The 17,224-nt window shown below is 37.4% G+C and overlaps 1 protein-coding gene across 1 annotated transcript in view; it reads left to right on the forward strand.

Moving 5' to 3' along the window:
- Positions 1-16,796, forward strand: part of olfml2a (olfactomedin-like 2A) — a 61,186-nt gene extending 44,390 nt beyond the window's left edge. Inside the window, exons 5-8 of the mRNA NM_001126472.1 lie at positions 2,683-2,950; positions 11,826-12,074; positions 13,537-13,722; positions 16,192-16,796. Coding sequence (NP_001119944.1) covers positions 2,683-2,950; positions 11,826-12,074; positions 13,537-13,722; positions 16,192-16,796 — 1,308 coding nt within the window. The remainder of the gene's footprint in view (positions 1-2,682; positions 2,951-11,825; positions 12,075-13,536; positions 13,723-16,191) is intronic.
- Positions 16,797-17,224: the final 428 nt, after the last annotated feature.

A 17,224-nucleotide genomic window follows, 5' to 3' on the forward strand; every position in this document is an offset into this window, starting at 1 on the left:
AACTTGGATCGGCGACAAGACATTTGTCAGGTAGTGCATAGTAATTTCTAGTATTTTTTTTGTTTTTTTTTAACCATACTATAGTAAAGTAAAATGTCCAGAGGTGGGAAGTAACAAAGTACAAATACTTTGTTACTAAACTTAAGTAGATTTTTCTGGTATCAGTACTTTACTCCACTACTTGTTTTTTTTTTTACTTTTTACTTTGACTCCTTACACTTTTACACAAATATCTGTACTTTCTACACGGTTTATTCCTTTGATTTCTGAAGTTCACATTTCCTAATACGTAATTTATGCAGTTTTTATTGATTTTTCAAGTTGCCTATTGATTTTAAATAGGCCTATACTGTTGTCCTTAATTCATATGTTTTTAAGAAATATTTTTCAACAACAAATGTAAGTATACTGGGTGATTTATGAATAAAAATATAATTATTCCAGCATATGTTTTACACAGCGGATACCCTTCCATCTGAAACCCAGTGCTAGGAAACACCTATATACACTCACATTCACACTTATACACTGCCAGTTTAGTTGTATTATTATTCACCTATACCGCTTTGGGACTGTGGTTGAAACGGGTACTTTTTTACTTTTGTCAAGTTTTGAGGCAGTACTTCTTTACTTTTACTTAATTACAAAAGTGTAGTCAGTACTTCAACTTTTACCAGAGTCGTTTTTAACATGTCCAAATCCAGTACACACCAAATCCAGTACACACACACACACACACACACACACACACACACACACACACACACACACACACACACACACAACTGCATACTGCTGAGTTCAGACTGACACGTTTTTGAGAAATCGCTGACAAATGTCTGAAAACACAGGCAAATCAGTGCTCGTTCACGTAAGTGACAATCACACAGTGTGAACTATCAATGACTCATGAGAGAACATGAGAGAATCGCCGATGAGTTGCTGACGCCCATCAGATATTCAAATCATGTCATGTGAAATGTATTCTGATTGAAAATAACATCCGCGAACCCCTACAGCCAATTAGAGGGCAGCATTCACTAGTACAGGTACCTGCAGGCCAGCGGGAGGCTGGGGAAGAAGTTAAAAGTGCTCATTTTCAGTTTATTTGGACCCAAGATATGGCGGAAAAACTAGTGTAAATTTGGCAGGAGCACTGTGTCTGTTTGACATGTCATTCAATCAATATCACAATCAGGTCGAAAAGTAAAAAAAGTTGTGGAGAAATTGCTAATTTTCTTCAAAAGCCAGGTGAGCAACACAATTTTCTAAAGCTAAAGCCTTCTTTTTCCATTATGTTGTTAATAACGAAAGATACATTATGTGACCTCGCGTTGTTTCCATGTCACTTCAGGGCCCGGTTTTTCAAAAGGTTTATTCCGAATCAAATGGATCTGTATTTAGTAATCCTTTTTTTGCGATTCGTGATCACCTTATCCAGCTTACTTTTTGAGCCAGTTTTTCAAAACAACATCGGATTGGATCAATCTGATCCACATAGGAACTTTTCAGGATCACTAAATCTGGATAACCAGTGCTCAAACAGGATAGGAAATCACAATGTAGAACTATAGATATGTGAAGAGCAACAAGAATAATAGCCAGTGTGGGGGTCAATATAACTTCATTTTATATTTGAAATGAAAACTCACACATGAAAAAGAAAAAAAAAATCTAAAAACAAGAAAAACCCCACCCCATCCTATTTCAGTTGTTCGCTCATCAGAGATCTACAACACAAACACTGTACATTGAGGATATTTAAAACACGTTTCAAATATAGATGTATTGAATTTAAAATAACAAGACTTTTTCAAAAACTTCACAATAGTTTCAGAATTCCTCATCTGATGTGGAAAGACCAGCTTGTCTGAGCGTAGCCTTTAGGATCTCAAGTCTGGCCTTGGTTTGCTGCAGTTTGGTTGGAGTCAGTTGTTTCTCTGCCAGATGAAGCTGTGCTTCTGCACTTTCAGTCTCTTTTTGCAATTGTTGAAAGTGATTTGAAAAATCAGGTATTGCCATTATTTGCATTTATTGATTATTTTGTAATTATTGCATGCATCACTAGTATATATTCTAAAATGAAAATTATTTTCCATTATGATGAATATATATCAATAAAAATTAATTGTTTTGATCAGTTTTGACAGCTGTTTGGGGGATTATTTTATGAGGCCAAACTCTTTCTACTTTGCTGTAGGCCTATACTAAAATGCTGAATACGTTAAAGCCTACCTAATCACTGCAGCCTGACAGATGAACAAATACAATTAAAACCTCATGAATAAATAGGATAACTTGTAAGTCACCTTGTAAGATACTGCATATTAATTTATACATTTGTAAAATTTTCATAACATTTTGGGCATGAAATCCACGCTAAATCCACCTTTCCGTTATCCAAAATCCTAGTGGATTACTTTTGAGAAACCGGGCTCAGGCGTTTGTTTGATTGTGAGACGTAGTTCGGACAAAGTTGTCTGTAATTCTTCTTATTTTAAAGTCATGCAGTGTGAACTCTCATGTCACCAATAATCCTACTGTGTAAACACAGCACCGACAGAACGCTAACCCCAGATAATCATGCAGTGTGAAAACATCCGTGACACAACTACTTTGAAAATCATGCAGTCTGAACTCGGCATAAGACAAGAGCTGTAAATCAAACCTCTATAATTCCAGGGCACTGAGAGTAAAAAGTCCAAGGAGGCCATAAAACCACCCAACAAGAAACCCCCAGCTGTTAAACCTCCACCCAAACAGCCTAAAGAAAAACCTGTCAAGCCCAAGAAAGAGGCTCCCGCCAAAGCAGCAAAACCTGCGAAGCCAGACCCCACCACCAAAACCAAGACCTCAGTGCACCAAACGGGGGTCATCAGGGGGATCACATACTACAAAGCGTCTAAGAGCGAGGACTCAGAGTCACATTCAACGGGGAGAGCAGAAAGAGGTATGAAGATCATGCACATCACATCTGTGTTTAATTGATGTTTTCTGAAAAACACCTCACTGTAGTTTCAGCAGAGCCCAAAGCCATTGGCTTTACGGTGGATGAGAAAATGGTAAAACTCTTCTATATTTGAGCAAACACCTTTTTGTTCTTTGTTTATGGGTAAAAATACTTGAAAAACCAGCAGCAGTTTATTATATATATTGTGTCATGATTTATACTGTAAAGTCCTATTGTATATGTATATATCACTTAATACAGTAGATTGCTTTAAAGAAAACAGACTTACAGTAGTAAAATATGAAAAATACGTGTCTTCTTTGTATTCGATTAGATTAAAAATAAGAATCCCTTGAAATTTCTTCTATAAATCAGTCCTATGTTGATGTTTTCAGTGTCACATTGTTTGTTAGATAACTGTAGTTCATACAGGTTGCATGATTATCAAATTGTCATTAGTAACATAATATTGGTGGCCAAGAGAGCTTAACATGCTGAAATTAAACCCTCAGAAACAAATGTTTTAAGGGGTGATGTTTTACTATTGTTCAGTTGTAGGTCAGGGGTTCTCAATCTCGGTCCTGGAGGTCTGGTGTCCTACAGATTTTACCTTTAAAGCACTGCTCACACTGTGAGATTTTAGCCAGGATTTTGTCTTCTAAGACACATTTGGGAAATCCTAAAAGATTCCTGAAATCCTAGGCTAAAATCTGGATTCTTTGATCGTTGGTTTGACATGTTCACAGACAGCCGCTTAATGCCCGTTGTGATTAGATTTTTCCTCCGATAAAGTTCTGGCAATGCCAGAAGATTTCATAAACTTTCTTGCAGTGTGACAACAGCAGCCATGAGCGTCAATCCAAGAACTAATTGACCTTTTTCTTGGCTGCATGGAAGGCACTATAGTGACCAGAGTCTTCCCGTAGAATGTTTAGAACTTTCATTTACAGCGTTTACAACTAGTAATTTGTGCTCCGAAAATGAGTTTCAATAGTGTTTTGAGTGGATTACAGAGTGTTTTTGTGACACAACGTTGAAAGATGCGTGTTAAAGCCGTTATAATCTGTCAGATGTGGTCCAAGCGCGAGAGAAAAACGTCCTAGTTCACGTGTCTGCCGGTAAGAAATACAGTGTGTGTGTGTGTGTGTGTGTGTGTGTGTGTGTGTGTGTGTGTGTGTTCCCAGCCTGTCAGCTGTTAGCTCAACGGCTCTTCAATATACACACACATACACACACACACACACACACACACACACACACACACACACACACACACACACACACACACTGCAACATAGAGCAAACCAGATTACTGGCATGAAACCTAACAGGTATGTAAGTCTTGCAATTTACAAAAATGACCAATAAAAGTGTGTTATTGATACTCTGCGGGGCTGATTTGCTGTTGATTCTAATCACGAGCCATTTATGTTTCATTTAGTGTGTTGTATTTACCAGGGTTTGTGTTTTTCTGTCATTTCAAAACGTCACCTTATTTTCAATTTGTGACAATTATTCAATGTGTTAGTGGGACAGTACAGGAGGCTACATGTGTGTGTCAAACATTTTGGTGAATTACATTTGTTTAGGTTGGTTATATATTTGAAATAAAATTTAGCGATGACGAGGCTTCATTTAAACAGCAGAAGATGTCCTCTGTCAACGAGGGAAAAATGCCTCACAGCAGTTGTTTTCCATCCTTTTTTTTTTAATGATCAGTCCAGGAGGTGGTGCTGATCGACAACAGGATTAGTTTGAAGATGATAAAAGCAGGTAAAACAGATTAAAACTTTTCTTTCTTTTCAAAGCTCCCAAATGTGTTTGTTGTCTGTTTATACGCATTAGATGCCGACCGGAAGTTCTTAGCATTCTCCTTGCGCATACACGCAAAGCATAATGGGTAATTTTGCGTTCTAAAAAAAAGGTTTATAGGAGTTTCGATTTTGATGACGCAATTCATGCGCCAATTCAAATAACCATGAGGAATTGTTAAAATGTCAGTTTTTTTTCATTCTGGGTTTATTATTGAGACACTGTGCAGAATTGCTGCTACAGATTGTTCACATTTGGTGTAAGGAATCATTTCAGAACACGGGATAGTGAATGTGTCACGCTTGGATGACGTCAAACTCCAGGGGCATTTTCTATTGTGTTTGGCGCGTCTTCTTTGTCGTTCAGTCTGACTTTATGACAGCTGAGATCTTAGAGTGTGACATGAGAGCCATGTTCATGCAGTCTGACATGCTACAATTGTTCACGATTATAAAAAATCTCACAGTGTGCAATGGCCTTAACTTGCCTCAACACACCTGCAAGGATGTTTCTAGAAAACCTAGAGAGAGCTTGATTGGCTAGTCCAGGTATGTCTTATTGGGGTTGGAGCTAAAATCTGCAGGACTCCGAACATTCAGGACCCCTGTAGGTGATCTTTGAAAGGTGAGTTTTTTAAAACCTTGATCACATGATTCCCTTTTCTTTTGTATATTATTAGCTTAAATAACCAAACCTAAATAGTCAGGTCCGTCACAGTTTAAAGTCCTCTTGAAACATTTACATTGGGTTTTGTGTTATTTAAGTTTCGTGTTACTTGCAGAAAATAAAAGTTTTTACTTTTTTTTTTTTACATTTTTTTTAATGAGGATTTGCAACACGTATGCTGTCAAACGATGAGAATCTTTTCTTAATTTGCTGGTGTTTTTTTGTAATTTCATGTGTTTTCTTAAATTACAGCATGTTAAGCTTTCTCGGCCAATGTACACATTTTAAGTAATGAAGTCTGTCTACATTTCTGATTACTTTTAGAGTACATTTGACCTAATTGTTTGTCTCCTTGATTTCATCATACTGATATAAAAATACAAAGAGGAAGAAAATACAATTCTTCCTTTTTTTCTTCCACCCCTCACTAAAGACATAATTAACTGTGGACAAAAATACTTTTTACACAATGAGGATATTGATGTAACTATTTGATTATATGATAATTCGAGCAAGATATGTAGATAATTCAAGAGGAATATGTATTGTAGCTTCGCTGAAGCAAATAGCTGTATTTAACATACCATAGTACATAGTATTTGAGAGTTCATGGAATGTTTTTTGTGATTTTCATTCACTGTAAAAAAAAAAAAAAGTTGCCAGGTTCCACACCATTCCTTTATGTTCGTACACAACTCGATTAAGTTAACTTCATTGTTTTTACAAATTTAAGTGGACTGAACATAAAACATTTAAGTTGTCCCCCTAAAAAAAAACTAAGAATTGCATTGTCTCAACTCATTTTAAATAATTAGTTTGAACAAGCACCAAAAGTCATTTTTTGAGTGTACACAGGCCCGGATTGGCTAATCGGGAGGACCGGGAGAATTACCGGTGGACCGGTCTGTTTTTTGGCCGCGAGGGCCAGTGTCCCTAGCTCCAGAATCTGTTGCTTTCAGCAGTCACTCTTTTTAAATTAATTTATTTATTTACTTGACCACAGTCTTCTTATTCATTATTTTACCGCAGCTCTGCTCTTTTTATATATAACCGGCCTGCAGATTACTGATGATATAACTTAGATGGGTCACAATGCAATATACAACTGTTGTGGTCCAGTGGTTAGCACACTAGTATATGACACCGCTGACCTGGGTTTGATCCTTGTCTTAGTATGTAAATTTTTTATTTTTATTGTTAAGACATATAATACTGTTAGGGTTGTTGAACATTTAAAGTTCTAAAGCAGCTGTTTTCTCAAAAAAAGACGTGATAGTGTAATTAGAAACTGAATTGTAAATGACCTTATTTTAATATAGTCAGTCGTGAACTGAGGTGGGCCGGTCTGAGGCTTAAAACTCCAGGGCTGAAAAAGAGTCCCACTCTGGCCCTGAGTGTACAGGTTGTTGACACCTGTGCTTTTTATGATCCAAGAACCCAGTGGTGCGCTCAGGCACATACAGTGAAACAATACAGGAGGTATAAGAGCAGAAACTTAAGGGAAACATTTTATTGTTTATATTTCACAAGTCTCTCGTAAATGAGTCTGGATCTCCCTCTTATCCTCTGTAAAATCCCGGCATAATCCCTTTCCTCTTATATTTTATTTCTTGTTAAAATACTTTCATAATTGTGAACACCAGAATAGCCCATGGTTAGGAAAAGACCCTTGCTTCTTACAGATCTGGACCTGAAATTTACAGTCCAGAGTGACTTTTTCAGGAAGTATTTTGCAGATTAAGTTTTCCCCATAGTGATTAAAAAAGTATTTTCTTGTTAAAGCATTATAAACCATAAAATCAGCCAAATTAACCAGCTTTGAAGTGAATTTCAACATTACAAACTTTGATTTGATGCAAAGAATTGTGAGCAAATTGGTCTAAAAGACAAAGTTGTGATTACAAACTACAAAACTACAATCATTAGGGTTGGGTAACTTATCAGTGCTATATTGATGCTTTTAAAATGGTACCGGTGCCAAAACGGTGCTTGAACCGATACTTTTTAGCCACAAAACTATTTGACAAAAAAAAATATATAATTTTAATCATTATAATTGAACAATATAAATATATATTTGTGACTTGTGACTACTTTTACTTGGACATCAGCGATCTACTGATTTGCTTTAATCTGAATAAGACAATAATATGATTTACATGAGCTGCTTTTTAATTGTTACATTCAAGATTCCCAGTTACATGTTATGGCACAAAGATCCATTAACGTCATTGTACCAGCCTATAAATGTTTCCTCTGCAGTTTGTGTCTGTGGTCCTTTAAGATAACCAAAAATCACCGTTTACGTGGTAGACTCTTGATCAGACTACTGTCTTAATCTTATTAAAATTAGAGTATTGGTGACCATGTAAACATACTCACTGAAAATGCCAGGAGATGTCACAAGCTGTCAAAGAGCAAAAGTGCATTCTTCACCTTTAAGTTGATTCCATGAGCCCTCATGTTTCGTAAGTTTGACATGCTTCCCCCTTACACGCAACTTTTGTAAAGCATCTGCTGCATGTTGATGTGTCAGAATCCTTGCTTGTAAAATATAGCCCTACGGTAGAATGTTTTGTTTAAGCAAATTAGATGAATGCGATCATGCGTGTCGATAGAGTTGCTAACTGCATGCGCCGTACTGCGCGCTTTGCCTTCTATAAGCAACTAGAACAAACGCCTGATATCGCTGACATCCATATCCCTAAAGCTGTTTAGAATGAAATATTTATAAATGGTGTGACACAACGCGTGCTTATGTGTGCCTTTGATGCACCACTTCATGCTTTTTAAGGGCGTCACACACCGGATGCACCGCTCAGAGCCGCAGCACGGCGCGCACTTGACAGTTGAAAGTATCACACACCAGATGCTTACATTCGGATGTTATTTAAAATGAAACTATTCAGATGGTGCTCTGTGGGGTGGCAGAAATATGAACAGTGTCCTGAGTTGGTCACCGCAGACAGCCGACATCTTGCACATTCTAAAATGCATGGCCCTGCATTGCGCGATGCTGCGCATTGCTAAGTGGTGCTTCTGGTGTGTGACCTGCTTTACGTTCTTGTCGTAGCACCAGTGGCACCGGAATTAGGCACTGAAATTCTTATGCTGATATGGTACTCATAATGGCACCGGGTTTTGGTACCCAACCCGACATTGCATATAACAAAATTAAAACATTGGATCAAGACAGCAACTGACGTCAGTCACAGCCTTAGATGAAATTAGCTGAAATAAAACATTAAGTCAGAATTCCAATTCTACCCCTTAATCCTTGTTATTACCCCAATCCTCATTTTTCAGACTTTTCAGGGCCACGGTACAAACTTAAGGGTATGAGAGTTGTCTCTGAAAACACCAGCTACAACAGGAACATGGCTGCAGAACCGAGGAAGGTGTTTATAAACTGTTTAACGAAAGTAAATGTTAATGTAAAACAAAGGTTAAAAAAAGTCATTAGTAAGGATTTTGCTGGCAATGTGTTGCGGTCAAGATTTGCAAAGAAATGTTTTGCTAGCTAGCAGCTGGCTCTCAGCAACTCTCGCATGGTCGCCTGCTAAAGCTAAGCAGGGCTGCCCCCGGTCAGTACCTGGATGGAAGACCACATGGGAAAGTTAGGTTACTGCCGGAAGTGGTGTTAGTGAGGCCAGCAGGGGGCACCCAACCTGCAGTCTGTGTGGGTCCTAATGCCCCAGTTGGTGAGGAGGACTCTATGCTCAAAGAGCGCCGTCTTTCGGATGAGATGTTAAACCAAGGTCCTGACTCTCTGTGGTCGTTAAAAATCCCAGGATGTACTTTAATGAAGAGTAGGGGTTTCATCCCAGAATCCTAGCCAAATTTGCCCACTGGCCTCTATCCATCATGGCCTCCTAACCCTTTCCATATCATACCTAATCCTCCTCTCCACCAATCAGTTGGTATGTGGCGTGCGGTCTGGTGCAAAATGGCTGCCGTTGCGTCATCCAGGTGGATGCTGCACACTGGTGGTGGATGAGAAGATTCCCCCCTATGTGTGAAGTGCTTTGAGTGCCAAGATTAGCTCTATATAAAATGTAAGGTATTATTATAATTATTATAAAAAATGCATACATTTATGGCTACAATAGTCCTTTATTAACTGTAAAATATTACACAAATTCTGTTACCTGATGACTTGACAAAATAGGCCACTCTGTCAGAATAGTTTATTTATAATTTGTACAGCACAACTGGTAAAAGGTTAATTTTTTGTGGTTACATCAATTGGTCAAGTTTTAGAAACAAATAAAAATGTCTGAATCTCTCAAAATAAGCAGATGTCAAGAATCCGCATATAAATCTCAACATCTCATCTCATTTTCATCCACTTATCTGGGGCCAGGTCGTGGGGGCTCCAGTCTTAGTAGAGAACTTCAGACTTCCCTCTCCCTAAACACTTCCTCCAGCTCCTTCAGGGGAACTCAAGGCGTTCCCATGCCAGCCGAGAGACATAGTTCCTCCAGTGTGTCTTGGATCTTCCCCGAGGCCTCCTCCCAGTGGGACATGCCTGGAACAACTTCATAAGTAGGTGTCTAGTAGGCATTCGAAACAGATGCCCAGGTCATCTCAGCTGACTTCTCTCGATGTGGAGGAGCAGCGGCTTTACTCCGAGCTCCTCCCAGGTGTCAGAGCTCCTCACCCTATCTATAAGGGTGCAATCTGCCACCCTGCAAAGGAAACTTAATTCAAACCAAACTCCAACTCTGTTTATACAGGGACGAGATAGCTAGAGCACCTCTGACCCCATACTTCCAGAGCACCCTCCACAGAATGCCATGAAGGACACGGTCAGTGCTTTCTCCAAGCCCACAAAACACATGTGGACTGATTGGGCCTACTCCTATGAACTCTCGAGCACCTCAGTGAAGATATAGAGCTAGTCCAGTGTACCACAGTCTGGACGAAAACTGCATTGTTCCTCCTGGATCCAAGGTTCAGTCATCGGCCAGATCCTTCTCTCCAGTACCCTGGCATAGACTTTCCCAGGGAAGCTGAGGAGTGTGATCCCCCTATAGTTGGAGCACACCCTCGGCCCCCCTTCTTATAAATGGAAATCACCACCCCAGTTGCCCATTCCAGAGGTACTGTCCCCAACCTCCATGCAATGTTGTAGAGACGTGTCAGCCAAGGCCCCACAATATCCAGATAAACAGTATGAATCTCATCCACCCCCGCTGCTTACCCACTGTGGAGCTTGCAAATTACCCCAGTGACCTCAGCTTGGGTGATGGGTGAGTCCACCCCTGTATCCCCAGTCTCTGCTTTCTCTATGAAAAAAATATTGTAGGGGTTAATGAGATTCAGGAGTATTGCTTTCACCGTCTGAAAACATCCCCAGTCGAGGTCAACAGCTACCCATTTCTGTTGTAAACAGAGTGGAGCTGTTATCCCCTCCTGAGTTTGCCAGAACCTCTTTGGGGCCAACCAGTCTTCCTCCATGGTCTTCCCAAACCCTTTCTAGGCCCGAGTGTTTGCTTGCCGGTACCCATCACCTGCATCAGGAGTCTTGCAAGACAATCAAGCCCTGTAGGACTTCATCTTTAGCCTCACTGCATCCCTTACTTCTAGTGTCCACCACCAAGTTTGTGGATTACCACCTCGACAGGCAACACAGACATTATGGACACAGCTGAATCTCAGCAATGGTGACAAATATCTTGCAACAGTGAATGTTGGGAGAATCATATAATCTATGACTCCCAGCATGCACCGTGGCATGAAATTTGTCTGACCAATGCACTGCTGGCTCTCAATAGACAGAACCACATGATTTCTGTTATCAGTCCAGCACAACATTATCATTTTTACTTTGAAATCTGCTGTGAAGCTGTTGCTCTGCATTCAAAAATGTATCTCTTGAGAAAACAATATTATTTTAGTGAAACTTTGTTCTGTATTTCTTCATTTCATCAGCAAAACACTCCTCAGGGATGAAACCATTTCCATTTCAGTCCAGAATCAAATATGAAACAGTGACACGCGGGGCAAATGTTTGCTGAGGCGTCCAAAACGATTACAGTAACAGTCCCTGTGTCCTCGAATGACAGATTAATATCTGATGTACTTATGTCTCTCGCCCACATGTTTAATGTTCCAGACGCTCCCACAGAGCAGGAAGAAAAGGCTCAGATTAGGGTCTCTCCACTGACATTGTCTTACGGAGATCTGTTGTACATGGCATGAGATGAAATGGGCTCAAGCGTAGGAATTTTGAATCCAAGCATTGCAGGCAGAGACTGGGTTACAATGCAGGAAGTTTCTCCGAGCGCAACATCCCATTAATAATTCTTTGATGTGAGGAATCTCGAATGCTTGGGGTGAAGCTTTAGGCCAAGAGTCGTGATCTGCCTTTCAAACCCTCTTTCTCTGTTTTCAGAAAACCAAGCCAAGACCCACACTGGCCACCAGGCTGAGGACAAAAAGGGCTCCGAGCTAGTTTTGGAAACCTCTGAAATATCGTCGACTGTGCTGCCAATAACAACCACCACTACGCTTGTGGCTGTCACAACAACAAGCACAACACTAGCAACCACCAGCGAAGTGCCCGTCATGAACTCAACACAGTCAACTCCAGGACCAGTGAAACCAATAGGCACTGGAGGAAAAACACACTTGCACAAAGCAGGTTTGAATTATTCTGTCTACGTTTTAATTATATATTCATTTCTATAATATTAATATTCAATAATAATACATTTTCAATAATAAAATAATATGTATGTAAATAGGGAAACCTTTTTATCATAAGGTTGTGTTAGTTAATGTTAGTTCATGTATTTATTTACTAAAATAAAGAATGAATATTAGATTACAGTATTTTCATTGTTGCTAACAATAACTATTGTAAATAAAGCTGTTCATTGTTCATTTGTTAGCTCACAATTTTAATAATGTATTAGTAAATGTTTAGCTATGATTAATAAATGTTGTAAAAATACTGTTCATTATTAGTTTATGTTTATGCACATATTTTTATTACATATACATTTCTATAGTATTCATATTCAATAATAATACATTATTAATAATAAAAATATGTATGCAAATAGGGTAAAACCTTAAATTATGTCGTATTAGTTACTCTTAGTTAATGTTACTGACAGAAATAATGAATTTTAGATTTGTTACAGTATTTATTGATCCTTGCTAACATTAATTCATGAAAATAAAGCTGTTCATTGTTCGTTTTTTTAACTCATTTACTTAAGTATGAGTTTTATTTTCATAATAATTAGTAAATGTTTAGCTATGAATAATAAATGTTATACAAATACTGTTCATTATTAGTTCATGTTAGTAAATATATTAAATAACATCTATTAACTAACTAATAAAACCTATTGTGAATTGTATAATATTAATATTTAGGGTTTAATGTGAAAATAGAACTAATGCAGAATGGTCAACACAACCCTAAAAAATTTATAAATTAAAATAATTTTTAAGAATTGTTTAAAAAAAAAAATTAAATACTGTAATTTTAAACTTCCTTTTAATCAAACAATCTTGAAGATAAATATTAAGCAGCACAGTTTTTACGGTAATTATAAAAACAATAATGTTTGTTGAGAAGCATATTTAGAGTGACAAAATATTACTGAATGCTGGAGTAATAAAGCTGATAATTCTGCCTTGATAAAAAAATAAATAAATAACATTACCAATAATATTTGAATAATATTTATATTAACTTTTTTAAGGTTTAATAAAGATATTTTTAATTGTACCAAAATATTTCAGATTTTAGATGCCAACTATTTCTCATTAGATTATAAGTAGACTGTTAGTTTGGGGTTAGGTAAATTGATATGTACTTACAAAGTTTCTTATAGTCAGTTAAATGTCTGTTGAAGGAGCAGTATCACCAGATATTAAGCAGACAGTCTACTAATACTCAAATAGACCATCAAAATACTGTGTTCAATCAATCAATCAATCAGTCAGTCAGTCAGTCAGTCAATCAATCAATCAATCAATCAATCAAATACTAGCATTATGTAAAAAAAAATTAAACTGGAAAAAAACATTTTTTACATAGGTTTGTACATTTAATATGTAAAGTAATATATATTTTTTTTTTTCTGTAGGTAAATCTCCAGACTGTGAGGGGACACTGGCTTCAGTAGAGATGCCAGAGAAGCATCACAGTTACGGGCGCAATGAAGGAGCCTGGATGAAAGACCCAATGGCCAAAGACAACAAGATCTATGTCACAAACTACTACTATGGCAATAACCTAGTAGAGTTTCGCAACCTGGAGAATTTCAAACAAGGTAAATAAAAAATCAAGTCATTTTATCATTGCATGGTAGTTCAGCACTTATTTTCCCTCATTGTGCAAACCAGTTTAGGACACACTGAAACACCAAAATTTCACTGCACAATTAGCCTTCAAATGGCTTAAATTTGTCAATCAAATCATAAAGAAACCATGAGGAAAACTATTAAAAACAGATATCTATACATATATCAAGACCTACATCATTCAAGGGTACATTTAAAATCCAAGAAAAACAAGTTGTTCAGTCTATTATTTTTGTATATTGATGTATTGATTGACTTCCAATTGCAATAGAATACTGAGTATGGGGCCATGGCTTTCGATTTGCACATCAATCCCTCATAGCAAACTAACATTAAGAAGGGTGTGGTTAAGAATATTGTGTCTGAAGCCATCGAATTAATGTCATCAGAGAAGGATGCACTCCTAACTGATTGACAAAACATGAAGACTACCAAATCACTTTTTTTTTTTCAGTGGAATAACTTGGATGGATTAAATTTCACAGTATAATATCACAAATCGTCAACTTAGAATGATAAGGTTCTATCTGACATTTTTGTCAAAAGTGAGTTATTGAAATATACTTATTAATTGACAACTTATTTACATTATTGCATTTTTTTAAATAAGTTGTTTACATTTTAAGACTTTTTATTTAAAAAACAAATGTTGCACACATACTGTTTGCTATGGAATGCAAAAACTTTAAAGCTCATTATCTCAAAATCATTCAGAACGCAGATAGAACCTTATAATTAAAAGGTGAAGAAATGTAACATCACAGTCCAGTAGTCAGTGATCACTTTGTAAAGAAGAACTGTACACCAGAATATTTATGGTCCTGTAATCCACCATTGTAGTTTTGGTTGTCAAAAACATGTGTATGACATGGGTATAAACATGTATACATTCATATTTTCTCTAAGACAAGAGCCATATTGATTTACGATTAGCTAAATAATCTTATTTCAAAGCAAAAACAAGATTATTTTGCTTGTTTTATGGAAAACAACTGACTTAAAGGGGACCTATTATGCAAAAATCACTTTTATAAGAGGTTTAAACACAACATTGTGTGAATATAACCAGCCTCTAATGGTAAAAATGTATTAATTATATTTTTTATAATCACACTTGATAAAAACAGTCTAATGAAACACTTTAACATTCTCCATTTGTGCGTGTCATTAGAGAAGGAAAGCAACGAGTTAGTTAGTTATGACCCATTAGTTATGATCTTGTAGTGATTATTTACAGTTTTAACCCAAAGAATAACCAGGCTGTCAGATGAAAAAGAGCCGGAGTCAGAGGTTCAAATAAATAAATAAATAAATAAAGTTTACTGAAGAGGCGAGGCAGTGGCGCAGTAGGAAGTGCTGTCGCCTCACAGCAAGAAGGTTGCTGGTTCGAACCTCGGCTCAGTTGGCGTTTCTCTGTGAGGAGTTTGCATGTTCTCCCTGGTGTGCGTACAATTCTGAACAATATCTTAAGCATATTAATGTCAGACATCCAATAGACTGTTTAAAGCTGACCCCCAGACCTGTGAAACGGGTCAACAATCAAATAGAACACACACACACTTAAAGTACTATCTGTTTCTTACCCAAGCCTGAGTGTATTCTCTGCCATCTTTATCAAAACTGGTTAAAAACCGGTATGATCTACATTCAGGCAGTTATAATATCTCCGTGACCTCTGACCTAGTTTGGTGGCTCTTGAATATAGTTACAAAGAGACAGGCAAATGCACTGAACACTTTTACATAAAGCATGTTAACTTATTCATTAGTTAAAATCATTTCAAAGTTAAATACTCATTTAAATAATCAAATAATCATATTTAATAAAAGTTATGGGAAACAGGATGATGAGAAACGGATAAAAGTTGATCCATGCTGGAAGGTAGGAAGGTAGAAATCCTTCAATCTCTCCATAATTAGCATAATAACATAATAGCCCTGAGTGAGAAGCATCCGCCATTAGAGTTTACACCTGCTGAAGTTAATGTCGGCAAATAAGACGCATTATAAATGTGGAGTTTTAGGATCCACAAATGAACACTGTAATCTCCATACAATGCTTTTTTCTGAGGCACTTCTTTTCACAGTTTACAGAGTTTGTAGCTCCACCCTCTTTAAAAAATAAAAACAGAATCTCATTTGAATTTAAAGCATCAGTTGCCAAAATGCCACAATTTGGATCAAAGCCAGTTTTCAAACATTATTTGTGGGGTATTTTGAGCGGAAACTTCACATACACACTCTAGGGACATCTGAGACTTACATATTATAAAAAGGGGGCATAGTAGGTCTTCTTAAATGAATGTTGTTTTTTTAGATATTTCAACTGGAAACCAGATGAAAACTGCATTTTTTGTACAGCTCAGTAGAAATGAGTGGCATAATAAAGCATATCAAATTGAATCATAAACTATAATCAGAATATCTCATCAATAACAGGTCGCTGGAGTAACCTCTACAAACTTCCCTACAACTGGATCGGAACCGGCCACGTGGTCTACAATGGAGCCTTCTACTACAACAGAGCCTTCACCAAAAACATCATCAAATATGACCTGCGCATGCGCTACGTGGCAGCTTGGACCCAGCTTCACGATGCCGTCTACGAGGATACGACGCCTTGGAAATGGCGAGGTCACTCAGACATCGATTTTGCTGTGGACGAGAGCGGACTCTGGGTGATTTACCCAGCGCTGGATTACGACTACTCTCAACACGAAGTCATCGTCATCAGCAAGCTGGACCCGAGTGACCTTTCCATAAAGAAGGAGACAACATGGAGGACTGGACTGAAGCGCAACTCCTACGGAAACTGCTTCATCGTGTGCGGCGTCCTGTATGCCATTGACGTCTACAATCAGAAAGAAGGCGAGGTTTTGTACGCCTACGATACGCACACGAACACCGAGGCCACACCGCGTTTGCCTTTCACAAATGAGTATGCATTTGTGACCCAAGTGGACTACAATCCCAAAGATAAAGTGCTGTATGCGTGGGACAATGGCCATCAGCTGACTTACAATATTCACTTTGTTGGCCAGTGAACATGTAGGTTTGCATATTCTTTTTTTTTTTTTTTAATTGCGTCTGGAGAATAACAAAGTGCACCATTTTTTTTTTATTATTAATATTTTTTTTGTCCTTTGATTTATATGAGGTGTAAAACTAAGTCAAGGATTCACTGTAAAAAATACTGGGTTCCAGACAATTCCTTCATGCTGTTCCAACACAAATTGATTAAGTTAACTTAATCGTTTTTGGGTCATTCCTGGCATTCGGTAATATTTCAGTCCCCCGTATTTTTTTAAGTTGTTGTTGACTAAAATTACATTTTAAAAGCATTTTTCATTGATTTACTTTGTACATTGTAATGAATAAAAAAAAACTAACAAAGAAAAACATTGGTTTTAAGAGACCACAGAATACTTAAATCACATATAAATCTAAAACGTATCAAAAATGTTATATTTTA

The sequence above is a fragment of the Danio rerio genome, chromosome 8, assembly GCF_052040795.2.
Source record: "Danio rerio strain M-AB ecotype USA chromosome 8, GRCz13ab, whole genome shotgun sequence".
NCBI lineage: Eukaryota > Metazoa > Chordata > Actinopteri > Cypriniformes > Danionidae > Danio > Danio rerio.